General features: G+C 46.8%; 4 protein-coding genes and 1 long non-coding RNA gene across 5 annotated transcripts; 1 reads left to right on the top strand and 4 right to left on the bottom strand.

Moving 5' to 3' along the window:
* The first annotated feature begins 275 nt into the window (after positions 1–275).
* On the top strand, positions 276–1,882 carry LOC111610934 (gastrula zinc finger protein XlCGF49.1-like). Its single transcript, XM_023346085.1, has 2 exons — positions 276–413; positions 1,260–1,882. Exons 1-2 carry the CDS (start codon positions 342–344, stop codon positions 1,818–1,820), a joined length of 633 nt encoding a protein of 210 aa, XP_023201853.1. The 5' UTR covers positions 276–341; the 3' UTR covers positions 1,821–1,882.
* A 592-nt stretch (positions 1,883–2,474) lies between these two features.
* LOC102224459 (serrate RNA effector molecule homolog) lies at positions 2,475–12,185 on the bottom strand. Its single transcript, XM_023346068.1, has 21 exons — positions 12,079–12,185; positions 11,204–11,322; positions 10,395–10,505; positions 10,176–10,319; positions 10,027–10,087; positions 9,666–9,963; positions 9,393–9,589; positions 7,010–7,075; positions 5,821–5,923; positions 5,638–5,750; positions 5,432–5,493; positions 5,269–5,347; positions 5,031–5,195; positions 4,804–4,959; positions 4,549–4,702; positions 3,582–3,694; positions 3,401–3,481; positions 3,186–3,336; positions 2,994–3,095; positions 2,814–2,925; positions 2,475–2,737 (listed from the first exon to the last, which is right to left on the bottom strand). The coding sequence occupies exons 2-21, from the start codon at positions 11,320–11,322 to the stop codon at positions 2,662–2,664; spliced, it is 2,463 nt and encodes an 820-aa protein (XP_023201836.1). The 5' UTR covers positions 12,079–12,185; the 3' UTR covers positions 2,475–2,661.
* Positions 12,186–12,324: 139 nt separating this feature from the next.
* On the bottom strand, positions 12,325–13,913 carry LOC111610939. Its single transcript, XR_002753820.1, has 3 exons — positions 13,861–13,913; positions 13,273–13,391; positions 12,325–13,171 (listed from the first exon to the last, which is right to left on the bottom strand). It is a non-coding gene; the product is annotated as an uncharacterized LOC111610939 (long non-coding RNA).
* A 1-nt stretch (position 13,914) lies between these two features.
* Positions 13,915–17,437, bottom strand: LOC111611097 (pectinesterase inhibitor 10-like). The gene is made up of 4 exons (XM_023346727.1): positions 17,296–17,437; positions 14,202–14,317; positions 13,984–14,133; positions 13,915–13,931 (listed from the first exon to the last, which is right to left on the bottom strand). The coding sequence occupies exons 2-4, from the start codon at positions 14,308–14,310 to the stop codon at positions 13,915–13,917; spliced, it is 276 nt and encodes a 91-aa protein (XP_023202495.1). The 5' UTR covers positions 14,311–14,317; positions 17,296–17,437.
* Positions 17,438–17,482: 45 nt separating this feature from the next.
* On the bottom strand, positions 17,483–20,150 carry znhit1 (zinc finger HIT-type containing 1). The gene is made up of 6 exons (XM_014474565.2): positions 20,055–20,150; positions 19,445–19,542; positions 19,126–19,201; positions 18,452–18,531; positions 18,202–18,371; positions 17,483–18,133 (listed from the first exon to the last, which is right to left on the bottom strand). Exons 1-6 carry the CDS (start codon positions 20,077–20,079, stop codon positions 18,112–18,114), a joined length of 471 nt encoding a protein of 156 aa, XP_014330051.1. The 5' UTR covers positions 20,080–20,150; the 3' UTR covers positions 17,483–18,111.
* Positions 20,151–20,639: the final 489 nt, after the last annotated feature.

The following is a 20,639-nucleotide window of genomic DNA, read 5'->3' as shown; positions in this document are numbered from 1 at the left end:
AAATCTGTTAAACTCTTCCTGCTTTATTATGGAGTGAAAATCTATAAAATCTCTCCCTCGCATTTTATCTTTAAATAAATTAATTGTTTTGTATATTTATAGTTGTGTTCCTAAATTTACGTGTTTTTTTCTTATTTCTTAATTGTAAACAATATTTATTATTTTGCTATTTTCTCCTGATTAAACTTTTCTCTGTAGTTCTGAAAATCTGTTAACCAGCTAGAGGCTTTTATTGTGAAAATATAAACAGCTTCCTTCGCTCCGTGCGCATGCGCATTCACACCTCTAAACTCAGCTGGGAAACCTCAGACTGGATTAGCTGCTTTATTTCATACCGCGGAATGGACCCGCCGAACCGGAACCGCTCCACCAGAACCAGATGGGTCTCCTCCTCTGGTCCCACCGACCCAAAGGTCAGAGTTCATCACACTGGGAGCTCTGTGGGCAAACAAGGAGCTCATTAGCTGCACTGGTCATCAGATTAACTGAGGCTCTGGTTAAAACGCTGCTACCGACAGAATGTAGGTGTCTGCGCCGATGCCTGATGAAAACATCAGAGTCACAGCGAGCAACGCGCTCACTGGTGTTCCAGATCAGCTGGTTATCAGGGGAACTAGTGTTAAAGTTAATCTGGTCTTCAGGTTACCTGGTGCTTGTAGGTGTCCTTCTGATGCCTGATTAAATCACGAGCTTCAAACCACTGATAATTTCTACTGGTGTTTTAGTTAAAATGGTAACCAGTTTAACTGATGCTCTAGCGGATTTAGGGTCAGATTAGTGTTTTAGTTGATCTGGACATCAGTTTATCTGCATATTAAAACACTGATAACAGTCTGACTGGTGTTTTAGTTCGCTTGGTAGTCAGGTTGACCTTGTAGCTGATCAGGTTATCAGTAGAACTGGTGTTGTAGTGATTTTAGTCATCAGTTTATCTGCTGCTGTCAGGGTTTATGAGGGTTGTCTGCGCTGATGCCTGATTAAAACATCGCAGCCTGACTGAATGGTTCTTGTTGACGTTCGCTCCTCTCAGATCATGGCTCCCTGCTGTGATCCACAGGCTGCAGCTGGAAGGTTCCTGCTCAGGTCAGGGGGGTTGAAGGCGACCCACCATCGTTACACATTTTATAAAGTAGAGCACATTAAATATGCTCAAAGTAGTAAACAAAATGAGGTGGAATCAGACACCAACTTCAGCTTGATAATACCAACCAGGCTCTGATGTATGGAAACCATCACGCTCTTTGTTCTGTCTCCTCCAGAAACCTGAGAACCAGGAGGGGAAACGCCACTGCTGTCCCCACTGTGGGAAGGTCTTCAGCAGAGCCTGTGGCCTGTGGAGACACCAGAAGATCCACAGAGGAGAGAAGCCGTATGGCTGTGGTGAGTGTGGGAAGACGTTCGGCCAGGCGGCCCACCTGAAGCGGCACCAGAACATCCACAGCGCGGAGCAGAGCTTCCTCTGCCCGCAGTGTGGGAACACCTTCACCCAGAAGGAAACCCTGAAGCTGCACCTGGAGCGTGTCCACGGCCGCCTGCAGCCCTACGGCTGTCAGGACTGCGGGAAACGCTTCTCCAAGCGCAGCAACCTCAAGGTCCACCAGCTGCTGCACAGCGGAGAAAAGCCACACGCATGTGAGGCCTGTGGGAAGAGGTTCAGGGACCGCAGCCACCTGAGGAACCACCGGGTCACCCACAGCGGGGAGAAACCCTTCTGGTGCGAGGAGTGTGGGAAGACGTTCACCCGGCCCGGTTCCCTGAGGAAACACCAGAGGAGCCACACCAGGGACAGACCGTACTGCTGCGACATGTTCTGCAGATGAAATGTTCTGTTCTGACCCAAAGAGGACAACATCCTGAACCAAAATAAAGATTTAAAATCTCAGATTTTATTCTCCAAGTCTTCTGTTTCCAGATCAGAACCTGCAGGTACATGTAGCTCCTGCTAACTGTAGCCCAGCTGAAAACACAGTGCAGGCTGTTAGCCTAGCAACTAACAGACGTAGCTAGCAGAGCAGCTAATTCTCCTTGTTTATCAGAACTCTGGACAGATAAAAACATTATCTGTTTTATTATTCTTTGTGTTTTTACAGAATTATTACAAACAGAGCAGCTAAAGCTAACTCCAGTTCAGACTTCAGTCTGAGTGTTTCAGGTGAGCTGCTCTCATTTTCCTTCTTTTTCTTGCCACTGAGTTACATAAAATAAACGTCCCGTCTTCTTAAAGCTAACGGTAGCTAACTGGACGTAGCTCTGGGCTGCAGTGATTCAGTAAAGATCAAACAATATTAAAACATCAAAACTTTGGATTATTGGATGTTCATTTAAACTGTTTTCATGGTACTAAATAGATCAATCAATGAGCCAAAAGGGTATTGATTTCTAATTTCTGATCTATTTCTAATTCAGCCAACTGGTTGGTAAAGAAACGATGATGAAGATGATGGACAGGAAGTCCAGAGGAAGAAAACGAGGAGTTGGTCTGGAGTTTTTGTTCTTTATTGGAAAAACTCTCCTGGATCAGATCATGATGTTGGTCCTGCTCACAGACACACACACACACACCCTGACACACACACACAGACATACACACACCCTGACACACACACACACACACACACTCTCTCTGTCTCTCATACAGGAATAAAAAAGTAGAAAGCTGTGCTAGAAGAAGTCCAGGTCGTCCGGAGCGTCCAGGTCTCGGTACTCGATGATGGACCGCGGGTCGCCCCTCAGGCCCCTAAACACAGACAGAGGTTCTGATTGGTCCAAACAGACAGAGGTTTTGATTGGACCACCGGCCCGGTTCTATGTACCTGCTGCTCCTTTGTTTCCCTGGAAACGCTCCTCCTCCTCCTCCTCCTCTGAAGTTGTCATAGTGACCGCGGCCCGGCCCGAACTGGCCCGGCGCCAGGTGGGGTCCCACACCTGTAGGTCCAAACAGAGCGTCAGCCCGGCTCCGCCCCCTGCGGGCTCCGACCCGGAGCCTCACCTACCTGGGAATCCGGGCAGCGGCGGCCTGACGCCTGGAGGGTATCCCAGAAGGCTTTGCTGCTGCGGAGACTGACCAGGAAACGCCGCCATGCCTGGAGGACCGGCTGGGGGCGGAGCCAGAGGAGGGGTCAGAGGTCAACCAGCCAACAGCATGCTAACGTTAGCCTAGCCTCCATCAGAGGCCAATCAGGTACCTTGAGCAGGCGGTGGGAGGGGCTTGTGCTCAGGGAGGGCGGGTCTCTTGGCGTCCAACAGGAAGTTGTTGAAGAACTCCACTTCCTGTCTGACGGCGGTCACCTTCTCGCCATGTTTGTTCAGGATGTGTTTACGGACGAACTCTGGGGCCTAAAACAACAACAACACCGTCAGGCACCGTTACCGTGGCAACCAGAGAGGGGCGGGGCCTCACCTTGAACTTCTTCCCACTCAGAGGACAGAGCCACTTGTCCTTACTGAGCTCCTGGGTGTTGGACGCCAGGAACGTCTCCACCTGGGGACAGGAGACGCATCAGGAGAGACAGACAGGTGGACAGGTAGAGAGACAGACAGGTGGACAGGTAGAGAGACAGACAGGTGGACAGGTACAGTACCTCCTGTTCCGGGTCTTTCTTTCCGAGCCGAACTGCTTCCTCTTCGCTCAGCGTCTCCGTCGGTGAGAACAGAGGAGCCAGACGCTCCTCACACATCCTCAGGTGTTCAGTCACTGTCCAATCAGAGCACAGCACCACCTTCATCATCATCATCATCATCACATTAACTGTTCAGGTGAGGTCTTAAGCTCTGATCAGTGGAAAACCTCAGGGTGGGTAAACAACCTCCTGCTGTTTTCTCCTGTAGCCTCCCTGTACTTTAAAGGGCCGGTGTTACATTTATTTATTTATGTGTTTTTCAGACACACAGCTCCATTTTATTGCATAATCAGTAACTAGGTCACCTTCAGTTGAATCAGCGCTTCTCAATTCCGGTCCTCAGGCCCCCCTGCTCTGCTTGTTTTATATGTGTCTCTATTTTAGAGCAGCTGATCCAAATGATTGCATCAAGAACTGCAGAAACCTGTTAATGACCCACAGATTCAACCCAGGTGTGTAGCAGAAGGGGAACACCTAAAACATGCAGGGCAGGAGGCCTGAGGACCGGAACTGAGAAACACTGAGTTAAATGATGTATATATCAAACATGACTTAACAGAAAATTAATTTTGTAAATTGGACCTCTGTCTCTTTAAGAAGCTCCTGCTCTCTCTGAAGCTCCGCCTCAAGGAAGTCGTTCCCAACATGGCTCCTCTATTAACCCTTTAAGGTTTTTACCAGCTGCTCTGAGCAGCAGCTCCTGTAATGAGCTCAGCAGATGTTTGCTAATTGCTGCTGGCTAGTCTGAAGGAGCTGAGGGGAGGAGCTGCGGCTCGGAGGCGGGGCTAGGTCCACCGAGGTGTTTTCAACAGCTGAATGGTTGTCATGGAGATGAAAGGATTTCTGAAACATGAAAGAATCAAAACTCCAGGGAAAAATGTGGAGTTGATCCCGTACTTTAACTAGGCCGTGCTGTGGTGCGGCTCACCCTCTGCTGGAGTGATGCGGGCCACCGGCAGCGGGCCCCGGACGTGGATGAGGCCGCAGCGGTGCGGCATCTCGTCCTCAGCAGGATACTCGCAGAAGTTATAGTAATCCACAGAGTGAACGAGACGCAGGTAGAGCAGCAACCGGTCCAGAACCTGAACACAGCACCGGGTCAGAACCTGAACACAGCACCGGTCCAGAACCTGAACTCAATCAGAACCTGAACACAACACACACCGCCACAGGCCCCGCCCACCTGCAGCAGGTTCTGGTCCGTTTCCACGGGAACGTCGGCGGCCTTGGGGTCGTCGTCGGCGCCGGCCCCCGCGGCCCCGATAAGCTCCTCCTCCTCGGCGCTGACCTCCTCGATCAGATAGTCGGTGATGTTCTGCAGAACCGGGTTGGTCTCCGCCTGCAGGAACAGAGGCGTTCTGGGTGAGCGGGTCGGGTTCTGGTTCCGGTCGGGTCCAGACAGTTCCGTACCTGTGTGGTCCACAGCGCCCCCCGCTGGTCCAGGCTGTGGACGAGCCGCGCCGCCAGCCGGACGTCGTTCCTCGCCACGGGCCGGTGGTGCGTCAGGCCGTTGACGGTCCGGACCCGCCGGCTCAGGTCCCGGTTCACCACCGGCGCCAGCTCACAGTCCCTGAGCTGAGACAGCAGAACCGGCTGTTAGCGGCCCGGTTCTGGAGGTTCTGACGGTTCTGACGGAGCTCTGGGTTACCCTGACGTTCTGCAGGTTCCAGCAGGTCTCCTTGATGTTGACGCTGCGGTCAAAGGTCACCCAGCACCGCCGGAAGAACCTGCAACACAGACAGTCAGGACGCCGGTTCTGATCCGGTTCTGGCCTGGCAAGAACCGAGTTGACCAGCTGAGACAACCAGTACCTCCGCTCTGGCTGAGGGTCCGACAGCGCCACCCGCAGGAAGCCGGGGTACCTGCGACACAGCTGCAGACAGGAAGTGGGTTAGAGGTCAGAGGTCAACAAGATGCTGAGACAGGACAGGGTCGGAGGTCAGAGGTCAGTCTGAGCCAGATAACTCTGGTTCTGGTTTTAGTCTGGTCTGGGTTCTGGTCCGGTTCCGGTTCTTACGGCGGTGACCTCGTCCTTGGCGACCTCTGGAGCGATGCTCCTGATGAACAGGGAGGTGGTCAGGTGCAGGGGGCGGGGCGTGGGCGGAGCCTCCTCTCTCTCCTGATGGCGCTCTGAAACAACAGGAGCACTGTGACCTCTGACCTTTAGAGCGGAGCTCCGGCGTGTCTCTGGGGTACTGACCCTCTTCCTCCTCCTCTTCCTCCTTGTCAGAGTGGGAGGAGTCGGAGTCGGAGCCGCTGCCCTCGCCGCTGTCCGCCGACAGGCTGCGCTTCCTCTTCCTGCCCTGAGAGGAAGAGGCGGGGTTACTGACAGTGGTTGCCATGACGATGAAGGAAAATCCTTTAATAACTGCAGACATTTGGAGTAAAACTGATTCACAGAATCGTTTTGTTTCTCAGCTGAGCAGAAGCAGCAGTGCATTCTGGGTAATGAGTGCGCCAGGACAGCAGGGGGCGCTGTGACCATTCAGCTCAGATTAAACCACCAAGCAGAGCTTCAGATGCATAAATCAAACATTTAAAATATTTATAAGTTTCAGGATATTTTTTATATATTCAACTTTTTTTAATCTGCTTTAGTTTAACAAACTACAAAACAACTTAAAACCTGGAGTAAATTTTTCTATTTTTATTTATAAAACAGACATTTCAATAAACAAGTTTATTTTATGTTGTTAAATCTGGATCAGTAGATCTGGATCAATAAATCAATAGATCTGGATCAATAAATCAGTAGATCTGGATCAATAGATCTGGATCAATAAATCAATAGATCTGGATCAATAAATCAGTAGATCTGGATCAGTAGATCTGGATCAATAGATCAGTAGATCTGGATCAATAAATCAGTAGATCTGGATCAATAAATCAGTAGATCTGGATCAATAGATCTGGATCAATAAATCAGTAGATCTGGATCAATAAATCAGTAGATCTGGATCAGTAGATCTGGATCAATAAATCAGTAGATCTGGATCAATAGATCAATAGATCTGGATCAATAAATCAGTAGATCTGGATCAATAGATCTGGATCAATAAATCAATAGATCTGGATCAATAAATCAGTAGATCTGGATCAATAGATCTGGATCAATAAATCAATAGATCTGGATCAATAAATCAGTAGATCTGGATCAGTAGATCTGGATCAATAAATCAGTAGATCTGGATCAATAGATCAGTAGATCTGGATCAGTTGAGTTAAATGTGTAAATATAAGTTTAGTTTAAATCTAATTTGTTTATTTCTAGTCAATGAATAAAATCATCTACAGATGATCTTCACAGCCATCAGGAACAGAACCTTCAGAACCAGGAGGATCCGCGGGTCAGAACCAGAACAACTGATGATGACGATGATGAAACTCACCTTCTTCATCGTCTTCTCCTCCTCTTCCTCTCTCTCCTCCTTCAGGCCGCCGGGATCCTCGTGGTTCTGGAGACGACATGAGACCGTCAGGAGGTTCTGATGGACCCAGCAGAACCAACCGGATCAGAACCAGCTGGATCTGGTTCTGAAACCCGGCCCGGTTCGTCCCGTTGGACTCGGGGTCTAAAGTTTTAGCTCCTCTGACTGAATCTCAACGTTCTCTGAAATAACTTGATAAATAACAATAGAAAACATTAATAAATGATAATAAATGATAAATAATAGAATGAATGAAAACCAGACGTTGGTTTCTTGTGGTCCAACAGAATCATTTAAACTGATAAACAGAACTGGACCGGAGCAGACAGCCTGACTAACTCAGCTTATAGTTCTATAGAAAACTCAACAACAGAAGAAGAGATTTATTTATTTATTTATTTATTTATTTATTTATTTATTTCGAACAGACTTTAAAACAATCAAAAAGAAAATAAAATAAAATGGAATGAAACAAACTTAAGAAATAAAATATGAAACAAATTATTATGCCCATGTGACATGCAAAATTTTCTGTTCGAAAAGGAGCAGGTAGAAGATACATCTTATAATGTCCTGCCCCTTTCCTACTTGTCAATGTATTTACAATGAACTGTCATAACATCAAAAAGAAAATTTTTTCCATTTTTTCATCATGTATAACTATACAAAATTATTTTAAGTACTATTTATATCATCAATTACATTATAGCCTATTGGATATTAAACATCTTATACAGCATATTTTGAAATGAGCTCTGCTTTAATCAGCTTTTTAAATTGGTTTACATTTGTAATTTGTTTTAACTCATCATTCAATCCATTCCAGACATTTACTCCACACACAGATAAACAAAAACTCTTCCTGGTTGTTCTAATATGTTGTTTTTTAAAATATCCTTCACCTCTTAGATAATAACCACCCTCTCTGTCAGCAAACATTTCCTGTATACTGTGTGGAAGTTTTTGATGTCTGACCTTAAACATGAATTGTGTAGTTTTAAATGTTACCAGGTCCCAGAATTTCAGTATATTTGATTTAATAAATAACTGGTTTGTGTGATCCCAGTATCCCACTTTATGTAATATTCGGATGGATTGTTTTTGTAAGAGGTATAATGGCTGTAAATTTGTTTTGTATGTATTCCCCCAGACTTCCACACAATATGTCAGATGTGGTGCAATGAGTGTATTATATAGAGTAAACAAAGATTTATAGTCTAGTACGAAGTTAATTCTTCTTATAACAGCAACACTCTTGGCTATTTTAGATTTTACTTGTCCGATGTGTGTTTTCCAGCTGAATTTATTATCTAATGTGACACCCAAGAATTTTATTTCATGTACTTCTTCTAAATTAACACTGTCAATTGATATTTTAATTGGATTATTTTCCTGTTTTTTATTGTTTCCGAATATCATAAATTTGGTTTTATCTAAATTTACAAATAATTTATTGTTTTTGAGCCAATGCTGTAATTTTTCTATTTCTGTGTTGATCACTTTAGAGAGTTGTTGAATGTTTTCTCCGGTACAGAAGATACTTGTATCATCTGCAAATATAATGTATTTTATAAGATTTGATATTTTGACTATGTCATTTATATACAAAATGAACAATTTGGGTCCCAAAACTGATCCCTGCGGAACTCCACAAGTTATGTTGAGTACGTCTGATTTCTGACCATCTAATTCTACAAATTGTTTCCTTTCTCCAATGTAGCTCCTAATCCAGTTTAATGGCACCCCTCTAATGCCATACCTTTCCAGTTTTTTTAATAACATGTCATGATTGATGGTATCAAAAGCTTTTTTGAGATCCAGAAATACACCAATTGCACATTTCTTTTTATCCATATTGTCTATAATTTCTTCTGTTAATGCCATCAGTGCCATCGAAGTTGATCTTTTTTCTCTAAAACCGTACTGACAATCAGTCAGAATGTTTTGCTTTTCAATGAAATTATCCAACCTTTTACTAAAAACTTTTTCTAGTATTTTTGAAAATTGACAGAGAAGTGACACTGGTCTATAGTTGCTAATTATATTCTTATCTCCAGATTTAAATAGAGGAATAACCTTCGCTATTTTCATTGCATTTGGAAATGTTCCAGATATGAATGACAAGTTGCAGATGTAAGTTAGAGGATCTGCCACATCATCAATTATCTGTTTTATAAGTGACATGTTAATGTCCTTCCAGTCCATTGATTTTTTATTGTTGCATTGATTAACTATTTCCTTAATTTCAATTTTGTCTACTGGTTTCAGGTTGTCTACTGGTTTCAGATTCTGCTAAGTCAGCAGTGAACCGCCTCATGGTTCTGGTTCTGGTTCTGGTTCTGACCTTGTCGGGTTCCTTGGTTCCCTCAGCGCCGTCTGACCCGTCCCTCTGACCGCCGGCCGCCTCCGATCCGCTCTGAGCGCCACTGCTTCCCTCCTTTGGAGCCGCCTGGCTCTTCTCTGCTGCGTCTCCGCCGCCCCCTGCTGGAGCCTCCAGGACCTGCAGGTCAAAGTCCGTCCCTCCCTCCATCTTGATCACAGCTGATCAAGAAACCAACAGGACCGCGTTACCCAGAAGCCCAGTCAGGACCACATTACCCAGAATGCCCCTCCCTACCTGCGTCCAGCAGCTTGATGATGGCCGCCTCGTGCTGCATGTCCAGAGAGACGCCGTCCAGCCAGCGGTTGTCCAGCAGGAACAGGAAGACGGCCAGCCGGGTCTGCAGGGCGCCCAGAGACTCCGCCCTCTTGGCTGTGATGTCATCAGGGTGGTACTTGGACCGGAACCACTCGTGCTCTTTGTGCTGGATGAAGAAGTCCTGCAGCTGCTGGCGCCGGAAGTCCAGTTTGTACTGATTGTAGCGCTTCACCGCCTCCGTCTCGTCCACGCTGTCCTCCATGTTCAGCAGGAACTCCTGGGGTCACACAGAGGTCATACAGAGGTCACACAGAGGTCACCTCTGTGTTCTGTTCCTCACCTTGAAGCTCCTCATGCTGGGCGGTCCTGGAGGCGGCAGGTCCGGGTCCAGCAGCCCCAACCTGCAAACAACACAAAACCATGAGCTGACCTGCGACCCGGTTCTGACCCGGTCCGGCCCAGTGGTTCTGACCCGATGCAGTAGCTCACCTGCCCTGCAGGGGGAGCCCTCCAGGGTGGGGGTGCAGGTGGGGGAAGTCATGGTGCCAGGTCTGAGGCCCCGCCCCCGGAAACGGAACCCCGCCTCCTCCGTAGGGCGGCTCGTAGCGGTACGGCTCCCCCCGGTGGTCGTCCCTGGAAACACTCGGACTCTTAGCATGCTGGGTCACATCGGATCAGAACCGGATCAGAACCGGGTCAGAACCTCACCAGTCTCTCCTCAGCCGTTTGTGCTGCGGGCTGATGTGTCGCGGCGGGGAGAAGCGGTCCCTGCGGCCGCGGTCGTAGTCCCGCCTCCTCTCCCTGCCGCGCTCCCACTCCCTGAGACCGACAGAACCAGAACCATCAGAGGGTCCACAACAACGCAACACAGAACACTGAAAGAACTGCAGAGCCAGACTGAGCCGGTACCAGAGTCACCCACTGGTCCAATCAGAACCACCAGGTTCTTTAGTCTAACTGGAACCTGAAGGTCTTTATTTTTCATCATGACGTCAATTTTGATTCTTCGTTTCAACAATAAATCAAAATTAATGTCTGAACTGTTTTACTGTCAGGACAGTTTTAGCATTTTATCCTCAATAAAATACATTTTAAATAAAGTCACTATGATGGTGAACCTGAGGAAGAACCTGATGAAGAACCTGAGGAAGAACCTGATGAAGAACCTGAGGAAGAACCTGATGAAGAACCTGAGGAACGCGGAACGTTTCTACTGAGCAGCATTTGTGTTGGTGGGACTGGAATCAGTGTGACACAGCTACTGACAAATCAATCATCAATATGTCTTATTATCACTGATCGTTACCACAACAATAAACTTTGAGTCCGTATCGCCCAGCAGTACCGTCACCATGACGACGCTGACCCAAACAGGAAACGGTTCTGTTCATTCACTCTGCTCCGGATCAGTAAATGACTTTAACTGGTTCTGGTTCTCCACAGAGTAAACTAAACGGGTCAGAACCAGAACCAGGAACAGGAGTCACAGCCTGGTTCTGGTTCTGCAGCGTTCGGACCTGTCGGCCCAGTCGTCCCTGCGGCGCTCCTCCCTCTCTCTGGACCGCTCCATGTCGCTGCGTTCCCGCCTGAACTTGTCCCGTCTCCGACGGTCCAACTCGTCATCGCTGTCGCCCATCTGAGGGAGACACACAGTTAGAACCGGACCAGAACCGGATCAGAACCAGAAACTCTGGCCTGTTGACTGTTCAAACCAAAACAAACTCTGAGGTTTCAGACACCAGCAGAAACATAAAGATTTATTATTATTTATTGATATGTGGATTCCAACATATTGATCATAGCTAATCAGTGATCAGCAGGAGCTGCAGCAGGTGAACTAATTCACTGCTTTAGCATCAACAGCAGCTGCACACAGCGAACGGACTGAAACTAATATTTATGATTATTGTTCGATTATCTGAAAGATTCAGTTTGAGGAGCTGCAGATGAATCAACCTGGAACCAAGACAACGGAGAAACTTCTCATCTAGAATATCCTGAGATGTTCCAATAAACTGAAGCAGATTATTAATCTGTGATCATAATGAATAAACAGATCTGAGCTCTTCTTCTCCTCTGCTAGCTCTGTTAGCCTGTTAGCTCCTCGCGAGCCGCGGCTGTTTTTGTTAAGGTGTTAAACTAGAAACATCCAATAACTAACAGCAGATTTTATATAAAAAGTAACAAATAATATTTCATAAAATCATTTATTAAGAGGGAGATTCCCGCTGCAGAATGTTAGCATCAGTTTAGATCTGAGGCTAACAGGCTGCTTAGCATCAGAGCTAACTGAATAAACTTCTCCATGCGGGATTCATGCGTTTATCTGCGTTCATCAGCATTTTCTCCTGATTAGAATCAAACTTTATCAGGAGGTTTCAGTTCAGTTTACCTGGAAAAGCTCCACTTCGACTCCCAGAAGCACAAACTAGCCGCTAAGCTAACAGAGTGCCGCCACAGATCACTGTGGACCAACGACACTTCCGGTTGAGCTAAGCTGCGTACGAAAGTTAGCTTAGCACCTAGCGGTAAAATCAGGAACTACAAGCTGGCTGATGAACTACAAACAGTAAACCTTCCTCTGCGGCTTCATTTTAGACAGATGGGATTTTAAAAAGAAATGTATTTCCCCAGGGCGTTTTATTTTACATATTTATTACACAATTAAACAAGTTTCCATAAAAACTCATACATTTTTAAAAGGCTTTTATCATTTTAAGTGTCCAACATGTGCATTTTTTTCAGCCTACATAGATTTAATATTGTAAATCTATATAGATTTACAATATCTACAAAATCAAACCACAATGACCGCGCAAAGATAAATTATAATATCTGAAAATAACCTGAAAAAATACATTTATGCCAGATAAGTATATTTTATTATTTTCTTTTCATATTGTTTCATTTATAAACTCATTAATTAATTAGCTAAACTATTTATTGAGCCAATTTATTCATAAATGAATCAAATCAGACTGAATTGGCAGAGTTATTAAAAGCGTAACTGAACAGTTTGGATCTGTAGGGTTCTGAACTGGGCCTGAGGTTCTGCTGAACCACCATCTTGGTTCTGGGTTGGTGGAAACATGACAGCAGTCACATGACCCGATTCTGGAAGCTAAACTGGAACAGCATCCACTAATCGCCGTCGTTTAAACTTTACTTTTAGATATTCATTTCAAATTTCATCTGAAATTAGCAAGTTGATGTTTAAATTAAACTTTATGATCTTTATCTCTTCGGATCAAAAACATCCGCAGCTCTTCTGCAGCGCAGGGGGCGGGGCTTGAGACGAGGCGGAATTAGAGGGGCGGGGTTTAAACTGGGCGTGGTCATAAACGGGGCGGGGCTTCTGTGTGCGAAGCTCCATGGACTCAGTGGTTCAGTTTTCTGGCTCAAGTTGTTCAGCCTGATGTGGAGGTAGAAAGAGGAGCAGCAGCTCTCCTATTGGCTGGCTCAGCCTAGGGGGAGGAGCCTGAGACCTGGAGGAGGGAGGAGCAGAGGGACAGTGAGAGACAAAGAGGGACAGTGAGACACAGATGGACAGCAGAGACACAGATGGACGCCCTGCAGCGGGTCAGACCTGTCGTCCTCGTCCAGAGAAGACGGTGGTCAGTCCGCTGTGCTTCTGGACGCGTCTCAGAGGATAAGTCTGTCTCCTTGTCAGCTCCGACAGCAGCTCTGGACTGGACAGGGACAGACCTGGACAGAGACGGGTCAGAACCAGTTGGGGTCCAACAGAACCAGAACCCACTGGCCCCTCTATCTGGGATCATCAGGGTCTAAACCAGTGTTTTCCAACGTGGGGAGCCGCCAGGGGGCGCTGTGGAGGCTCAGGAGGTGGAAGATGAGAGAAAAAAAATTAAAGCAAAAATAATAAAATTTGAATCCTATAATTTCTTTATCTTGTATTCTAGTTTTTGTTTTCTGTTTCTCAATCGTTCTTTTAACTAAAATATAAATTAAAATGTTTTTCTGAAGCTCATTTCCTGATTGGCTGCCGGTTCCTCCGGTTAGCTTAGCTAGCTAGAAATGGAACGTTTCTCTCCAAAGATAATATTTATGCTGATTAAATGTAATAATTATTGAATATAAACAGTAAAGTTTGTTTCAATGTTTGGTCTGTGGGGTCAGAGGTCAAAGTTGTTCTGATCACCTGGTCTAAACTCACCTGTGGAGGCGTCGGGCTGCCTGGGGGGGGAGCAGGGGGAGTGAGGGGGCGGGGTCAGCGGGGAGGCGGGGCTTCCGGGGGAGCAGGGGGAGTGAGGGGGCGGGGTCAGCGGGGAGGCGGTGCTTCCGGGGGAGCAGGGGGAGGGAGGGGGCGGAGCCTGCGGGGAGGGGGAGCGTAGTGGGGAGGCAGCCGGGGAGGCGGGGCTTCCGGAGGAGGGGGAGGAGCTTAGCGTGGAGGAGGCGTCGCTCCGGGACTCCAGCCTCCTCAGGCGCTCTGGAAGGAAGGAGACGGAGGTCAGGGCCAGGACGGAGGTTCTGGTTCCGGTCCGGTCCGGTTCTCACCTTTCAGAAACTCGTCCTGGAGCCGCCGGCTGGTGATGGAGAAGAGCGGGGGCGGAGCTTCCTCTGAGGAAGAGGAGACGGGCGAGGAAGGGCCTCCCACAGACCTCATGGTGGCGCTGCAGAAGAAGAAAGGTCGGGTCAGACAGACCGGATCAGAACCAGCCTGAACCGACCTGCTGGGTTCAGGTTAAAGGTTAAAGGTCCAGTAGTAGAGCAGATCAGAACCGATCAGAACCAGCTGGATGCCGGTATTACAGTGTCTCACCATATGAACAGAACCTGGGCTGGAGGTCAAAGGTCAGGACAGTCCAAACCTCTGACATAGGCAGAAGCTTAGAGGTACGGAAAGCCAAAAGGGCCAAAACTCAATACAGTAAATGATTATTAATGTAAATTAATAAATGTTTTAACTTTATATGCATCAAATAGATAAACCTTATTTATCGTAAATAAATGTAAATTATTAGAAACTATTTCGTGTTCATTTGATGATTTTATGCAAACATCCTGATTTATTTTGGCTCCGCCTTCCAGGTCACTCAGCAGGGAAGCTGATTGGTCCACAGCTGAGCTGCTGGGCGGGTCGACCAATCAGATGAGAGGACTTGTTATTAGAAAACTTTAATCATTTCAATTATCTCATTCATGACATGAGAAGTTATTTTTAAAAAGTGTATTTAATTTAACTTAATAACAAAATGAGGTTTTCAAAATATACTTACAAAAAATATGAAAAATATATTTGTAATTTTCTTTAAATGACCAGATTTAATAAATCATTTATCAGCCTGTTAATTTCTGGGCTTCATGTTAACAGGCTGATCATCCAGAACCGGTTCTGAAGAGAAGAACCAAATCAGGAAGGAAAGCAGAGACGGAAATCCAAAACTAAATACAGTAAATATTAATGAATTTCTCCTAACAGAAAGTTTGGTGTTCAGGTTCATTAAATATTAAACTGGTTTCGTTATTAAACGGTTCTGGTTCTGCAGGAGGAGGTTCCTCTACCATCGGATCAGAACCGACCAGTACCAACTGATCCGGACCAGAACACAAGTCCAACAAAAGGTCTTCAGAGAATAATAACTAAATAAAGAGTTACATTAGATTTTATGAGTTTTTATCTTCATAATCAAAACACAGAGATAACTCCACTGATAGCTGAAGGTTAAAGTTCAAAATCCTGATTACTGGCAGAAAATGAAACCGGATCAGAACCGCAGAGGAAACTAACGTGGAGTCATGAACAGAGACGGGGTGAAAGGGTAAAGGTCAGGAGATCAAACTAATGAATAGAGAATCAAACAACAAACTAAAATCTGTCTCAGATTATCAGCAGGTCTGAACCCGATGAAGGACCGAGTCTTCCTCACCTGCAGGACAGGTTCTGGTTCTGAATCCGTCTGGTAACCGGTCCACTTGTTCTAACCTGAGTTTAACTCTTAATAACCTGAGTTTGATTGTTAATAATGAATAGAATAGAATTCAACTTTATTGTCATTGCACTGTCACAAGTACAAGCAACAAGATGTAGTTTGCATCTATCCAGCTGTGCTCTACGAGATATAGATATTTATTTACAGATGTACAAGACTATGTATGTATGGACTATAAGGGGTTATAGCAAGAGATATAGATATTGTGTATAAATATAAATATGGGAGCTATATGCACAGATTATACAGATTATATAGAATATACAGAATGTTAGGGAATGGATTATAGATAAATAATGGCAGATAAAATTTACAGGTTGTATGTGTGTGTGAAGAAAACAGTCCGTGATGTGTGTGTGTGAGGATAGTCCATGTGTTATTGGGAACAGGAAACAGAGAAAGTTTACTTCCTGTTCTCCGGGTTTTATGGGAAGCAACACCATAAAAAGATAATTTCATCAATTTAACTTTTTTTTCTGTCAAGTTATTTCTAGAATCATAAAAAATATCAAAACTGTAGAAAAGGCAGTTCTGCTGCAGCTGAAATGAAACAATATGATAACTGAATACAAAACTCTGAAATCCATCAGTCCTCATGGTTCAAAACAAACCTGAGAGGTTATGATTTATTATCCAACAGTTAAGATGATGCACTGAATTAGGAATCAGTAAATCCGTCCTCTATAATCCGCAGCTCCTTATTAAAATCCTGAGGCTGCAACATCTGGGCCAGGATGCAGAGGAACACAGCGGCTAGCCCATGTTCCAGCAGCTGCTAGCTAGCTGTTCCTGCTAGCTAACTGCTAACTGCTCTGTTTCTGTTAGCTAGCTGCTAACTGCTCTGTTTCTGCTAGCTAACTGCTCTGATGCTGTCGGGGCGCTCTGGTGGCACAGGGGCAAAGCACCACCCACGTATGGAGGCCTTAGTCCTCGCGGTGGTTGTAGGTTCGATTCCCGGCCTGGTGACATTTGCTGCACGTCTTCAACATCTTTCCTGTCTGACTACTTTCAAATAAAGGCCAACAAAACAAAAAGGAAAGTTAGCTGCTGTTTCTGTTAGCTTAGCTGTTGCTCCATTAATGCTATTTGCTTCTTCAGTCAGACAGTAGAGCAGCTGGATCTCAGGTTCAGGCAGTTTGACATCAGAAGTTCTCCAGAACCTGAACCCAGACCTGATGACAGGAGAACCTCAGTTCTGGAGGATAACCAGGTTCTGGTTCTGGATGGTTCTTCTAGAAGCCTGAAGGATTAAATCTAAGTTACGGCTCTGATGCACACCAAGAGTCAAGCCTGGTTAAACTGGACCCAGAGCAGCAGAGTAAATGGTTCTGCAGTAGAACCCAGCAGAACTTGATGGTTCTGAAAACCTGGGTCAATCAGAAACTTTAGGGTTAAAGGTCACTGAGATGGAGGAGAACCTCTGAAAGACGTTGGACCTCTCTGGACTGCCTACAGACTGATCTGGGTCGGAACCGCTCCCACATCAGAGTTGACCTTCATGACCCGGTTCAAAACCAGAACCAGTCTCCGGGTTGCTGGTTCCACACCAGCCTCACGGCCCTAAGGTGAGCAACAACCAGAACCAGAGACCGGATTGGATCCGACCTACAGTTAATCCCAGAACCAGAACCAGCCCAGTGCTCCCAGTTGGTACTCACTGACTGGTTGAGAGGCGGCGGCTCCTCACAGCGACGGCGTCCTGCAGCCGGAGAGGCGAGCGGCTGGAGAGAGTGTGAGGTGTGTGTGTGAGCAGTGAGTGTGTGTGTGTGTGAGCAGAGTGTGTGAGGTGTGTGTGTGAGCAGTGAGTGTGTGTGAGTAGAGTGTGTGAGGTGTGTGTGTGAGAGCAGTGTGTGTGTGTGTGAGCAGTGAGTGTGTGTCTGTGTGTGTGTGTGTGTGCAGGTAAAGGCTCAGATGAATCTAAAGTCCACTGTAATGATTGACTGGTGTTTATGGTGCGGTTGCCATGGCGACCAGGACGGCTGGACTTTGAGGACGCTGCACAGACGTAAACACCTCAGGAGATCTGAACCTGGGAGCTGACCTCTGACCTGTGAGTGGCTGAGGGTTAAAGGTCAGAGGTCAGTCAGTAGCTGCAGCAGCGCTAACAGGAAGTGCAGGTTTAGAGACAGAACATTTTATTTTGAAAGGTCAGAAAAACAACATTTATTTCAGTTTCAGAACAAAATGAAATTAAAACATCCAGGAGATCCGGGTCGGTTCTGGTTCTGGTTCCTGAAAATTGGAACAAACTCAGGTGTCCTCCTGTGGAACCTCAGTGTTCTGCTGGTTCTGGTTCTGCTGGTTCTGGTTCTGCAGTGAAGGCAGAGATGGGTCCACACTGAGACCAACCATCAGAACCAACCGGGTCGTCTAGGTTCTGGAGCTTCCTGACCCAGAGAGCAGCGTCTCCGTCCAGCAGCAGCAGTCCAACATGTCCTGCGGTCCGATCTGGTCCAGTCCGGTCCAAAGCGTCCTCAGAGCGTCCACTTCAGACACCTGCAGAGACAGTGGACAGGTGAGCAGGACAGAGGACACCAGGTGTCCCTCTCTGCAGCGCCCCCTACCTGGTCTCCCTGTGCGTGAGCAGACACCTGCTGCTGCAGTAGCGCCCCCCGCAGGTGGTGCAGGTGTAGTGGGACGGGAAGCCGCAGACGCAGCAGAAGAGACGTGGCGGCAGAGAGGAGGGCGGGGCCGCAGCTGACAGGTAGTTAGGCTCCGCCCTCTCCGACAGGTTCTGCCAATCAGAGAGCAGCATGAAACCATCAGCCAATCAGAGAGCAGCAGGTGACCATCAGCCAATCAGAGAGCAGCTACCTCCTCCTCCAGCAGGGTGGTGAAGTTCTTCCTGAAGCGCTGCTTGAAATGATCGCCCCTCGTCTTCCTCCTCTTCTTCTCTGAGGACAAAGAGACACTGAGCTGAATGGACAGGAGGACAGAGAGGAGGACAGAGAGGAGGACAGAGCGTCCATCAGGAGGACAGAACGTCCATCAGGAGGACAGAGAGGAGGACAGAGCGTCCATCAGGAGGACAGAGAGGAGGACAGAGTATCCATCAGGAGGACAAAGAGGAGGACAGAGCGTCCATCAGGAGGACAGAACGTCCATCAGGAGGACAGAGAGGAGGACAGAGCGTCCATCAGGAGGACAGAGAGGAGGACAGAGCGTCCATCAGGAGGACAGAACGTCCATCAGGAGGACAGAGAGGAGGACAGAGCGTCCATCAGGAGGACAGAGAGGAGGACAGAGTATCCATCAGGAGGACAGAGAGGAGGACAGAGCGTCCATCAGGAGGACAGAACGTCCGTCAGGAGGACAGAGAGGAGGACAGAGTATCCATCAGGAGGACAGAGAGGAGGACAGAGTATCCATCAGGAGGACAGAGAGGAGGACAGAACGTCCATCAGGAGGACAGAATGTCCATCAGGAGGACAGAGAGGAGGACAGAACGTCCATCAGGAGGACAGAACGTCCATCAGGAGGACACTCACCTGGCTCCTCCGTCTCACTGAAGGCTGGGAGTCGGGCCGTGGGACCAGGGGGGGGCAGGGAGGACAGAGGGTCGTCCTGGAGACGGAGACAGGTAGAGAGAGTGAGGAAGAGCATCATCATCATCATCGAGACCTCATCTGACCTCTGACCCCTCAGTTTGTCCTGATGTCAGCTGATGATGATGTCACTAATCAGATCCTAGTCTGTTACATCAATGACTGACCCGGTTCGGTATAAGCCGGTTATTGTCCGGTTCTGGATTCATTGGAACCATTGAGATCCACCAGAACCCCTGCTGGGCCCAGTCCCATAACCAACCTGGAAGTTGTCTTTCTCCAGAGCCTCCAGCTGCCGGGTCAGCCTCCTCTGCCGGGTCGCCTCATCCAGAACCCTGCGCTGACCCGCTTCGACCCGGGCTGAAACACACAGGAACCGGTTACAGGTTCTGGACTGGACCACCGTTTCCCATTAACTGGACCAAACGTCCCATAAGACCCTCATATTTAACTGTTCATTTTAAACTAAAAGTCTAGCGGGTCAAACTGTTTGGCTGAATTTAGTCTGTAAACATTCTGAAGTTAAACACCTACATGCAGCCCTGGGGGTTTAAAGTTAGACTATTTCAATAAATGTACAGTTTATAAACACTATAAACCAGCCGTATGGTAGAATAACAAAAAATAATAGTTACGATGTAAAATTAGTTTATACAACCATTATAATGATTTACTAAACCGCTGTTGAGCTCAAACTGGTGGTTTTCTTAGTGGAGTCCGCAGCGGAGCGGCTGTTTTCAGCCGGAACCCCGCATGAAGGGGACAGCAGCGGGGATCCGCTCCGTCCTCCAGCCGGTGGGTCTAACGGACACCAGGCTGCAGCTGCAGGGTCACGTTTACTCATTAATCAGGATAAAAAGAGACCAACTCACCGGAGCTTTTCTTCTCCAGCACCATCTTGACTGAACGGCAGTCGCAGGGGTCAAACTAAACGAAACGCGAATGTCCCAGGAACTGTTACTGACCCAATGAGGAAAAAATAAATAAAAACAAAACCTAAATATACTTTGAACAGTTAAATGAAAACTCCTCTCTATCCGGAACATTTACCACCTACAGAGATGATGAAGTTACATAATTTACGAATATTTACTTAAGAATTATTCGGGCGCGTTTGTAGCTTCTCTGCCGCCCCCTGGTGGTCGATCTGCAGATCGTCATTAGAGAGACAACAGATACAAACATTACACAGATTCTGCTTCTCTACAAATATTAGTCTCTGAAACATGCTTGCCTTGTAAATATATTAAATAACTCCATCATTTCCATGGGTGGGCCACATTTACAGCAGTAATGTTAAAAACCTTAAGCCAAATGGGGAAAAACTAAAGTTTAAAAGCTTTTTAATGTACAAATCTAGAACTCAACCCAGAACTGGGACCAACATTTAGTTTTATGCCTCAATAATCTCACCAAACATGGAGAAAAAACATTTAGTTTGTTGGCTAGTAATTTGT

Source organism: Xiphophorus maculatus, chromosome 14 (genome assembly GCF_002775205.1).
Source record: "Xiphophorus maculatus strain JP 163 A chromosome 14, X_maculatus-5.0-male, whole genome shotgun sequence".
NCBI classification, from domain to species: Eukaryota; Metazoa; Chordata; class Actinopteri; order Cyprinodontiformes; family Poeciliidae; genus Xiphophorus; species Xiphophorus maculatus.
This window is presented reverse-complemented; position numbering and strand designations above follow the sequence as displayed.

What these genes read in the sequence shown, in the direction of transcription:
- LOC111610934 (XM_023346085.1), top strand. Translation starts at nt 342, where the DNA reads ATGGACCCGCCGAACCGGAACCGCTCCACCAGAACCAGATGGGTCTCC. An exon ending in CTGGTCCCACCGACCCAAAG is followed by an intron (nt 414 to 1,259) that starts GTCAGAGTTCAT and finishes TGTCTCCTCCAG; the next exon opens with AAACCTGAGAACCAGGAGGG.
- LOC102224459 (XM_023346068.1), bottom strand. Translation starts at nt 11,322, where the DNA reads ATGGGCGACAGCGATGACGAGTTGGACCGTCGGAGACGGGACAAGTTC. An exon ending in TGAGTGGGAAGAAGTTCAAG is followed by an intron (nt 3,337 to 3,400) that starts GTGAGGCCCCGC and finishes TTGTTGTTTTAG; the next exon opens with GCCCCAGAGTTCGTCCGTAA. An exon ending in CCTCCCACCGCCTGCTCAAG is followed by an intron (nt 3,096 to 3,185) that starts GTACCTGATTGG and finishes CTCCGCCCCCAG; the next exon opens with CCGGTCCTCCAGGCATGGCG.
- LOC111611097 (XM_023346727.1), bottom strand. Translation starts at nt 14,310, where the DNA reads ATGAGGTCTGTGGGAGGCCCTTCCTCGCCCGTCTCCTCTTCCTCAGAG. An exon ending in CCAGGACGAGTTTCTGAAAG is followed by an intron (nt 14,134 to 14,201) that starts GTGAGAACCGGA and finishes CCTTCCTTCCAG; the next exon opens with AGCGCCTGAGGAGGCTGGAG.
- znhit1 (XM_014474565.2), bottom strand. Translation starts at nt 20,079, where the DNA reads ATGGTGCTGGAGAAGAAAAGCTCCG. An exon ending in CAGTGAGACGGAGGAGCCAG is followed by an intron (nt 18,532 to 19,125) that starts GTGAGTGTCCTC and finishes CTTTGTCCTCAG; the next exon opens with AGAAGAAGAGGAGGAAGACG. An exon ending in CCACCCTGCTGGAGGAGGAG is followed by an intron (nt 18,372 to 18,451) that starts GTAGCTGCTCTC and finishes TCTGATTGGCAG; the next exon opens with AACCTGTCGGAGAGGGCGGA.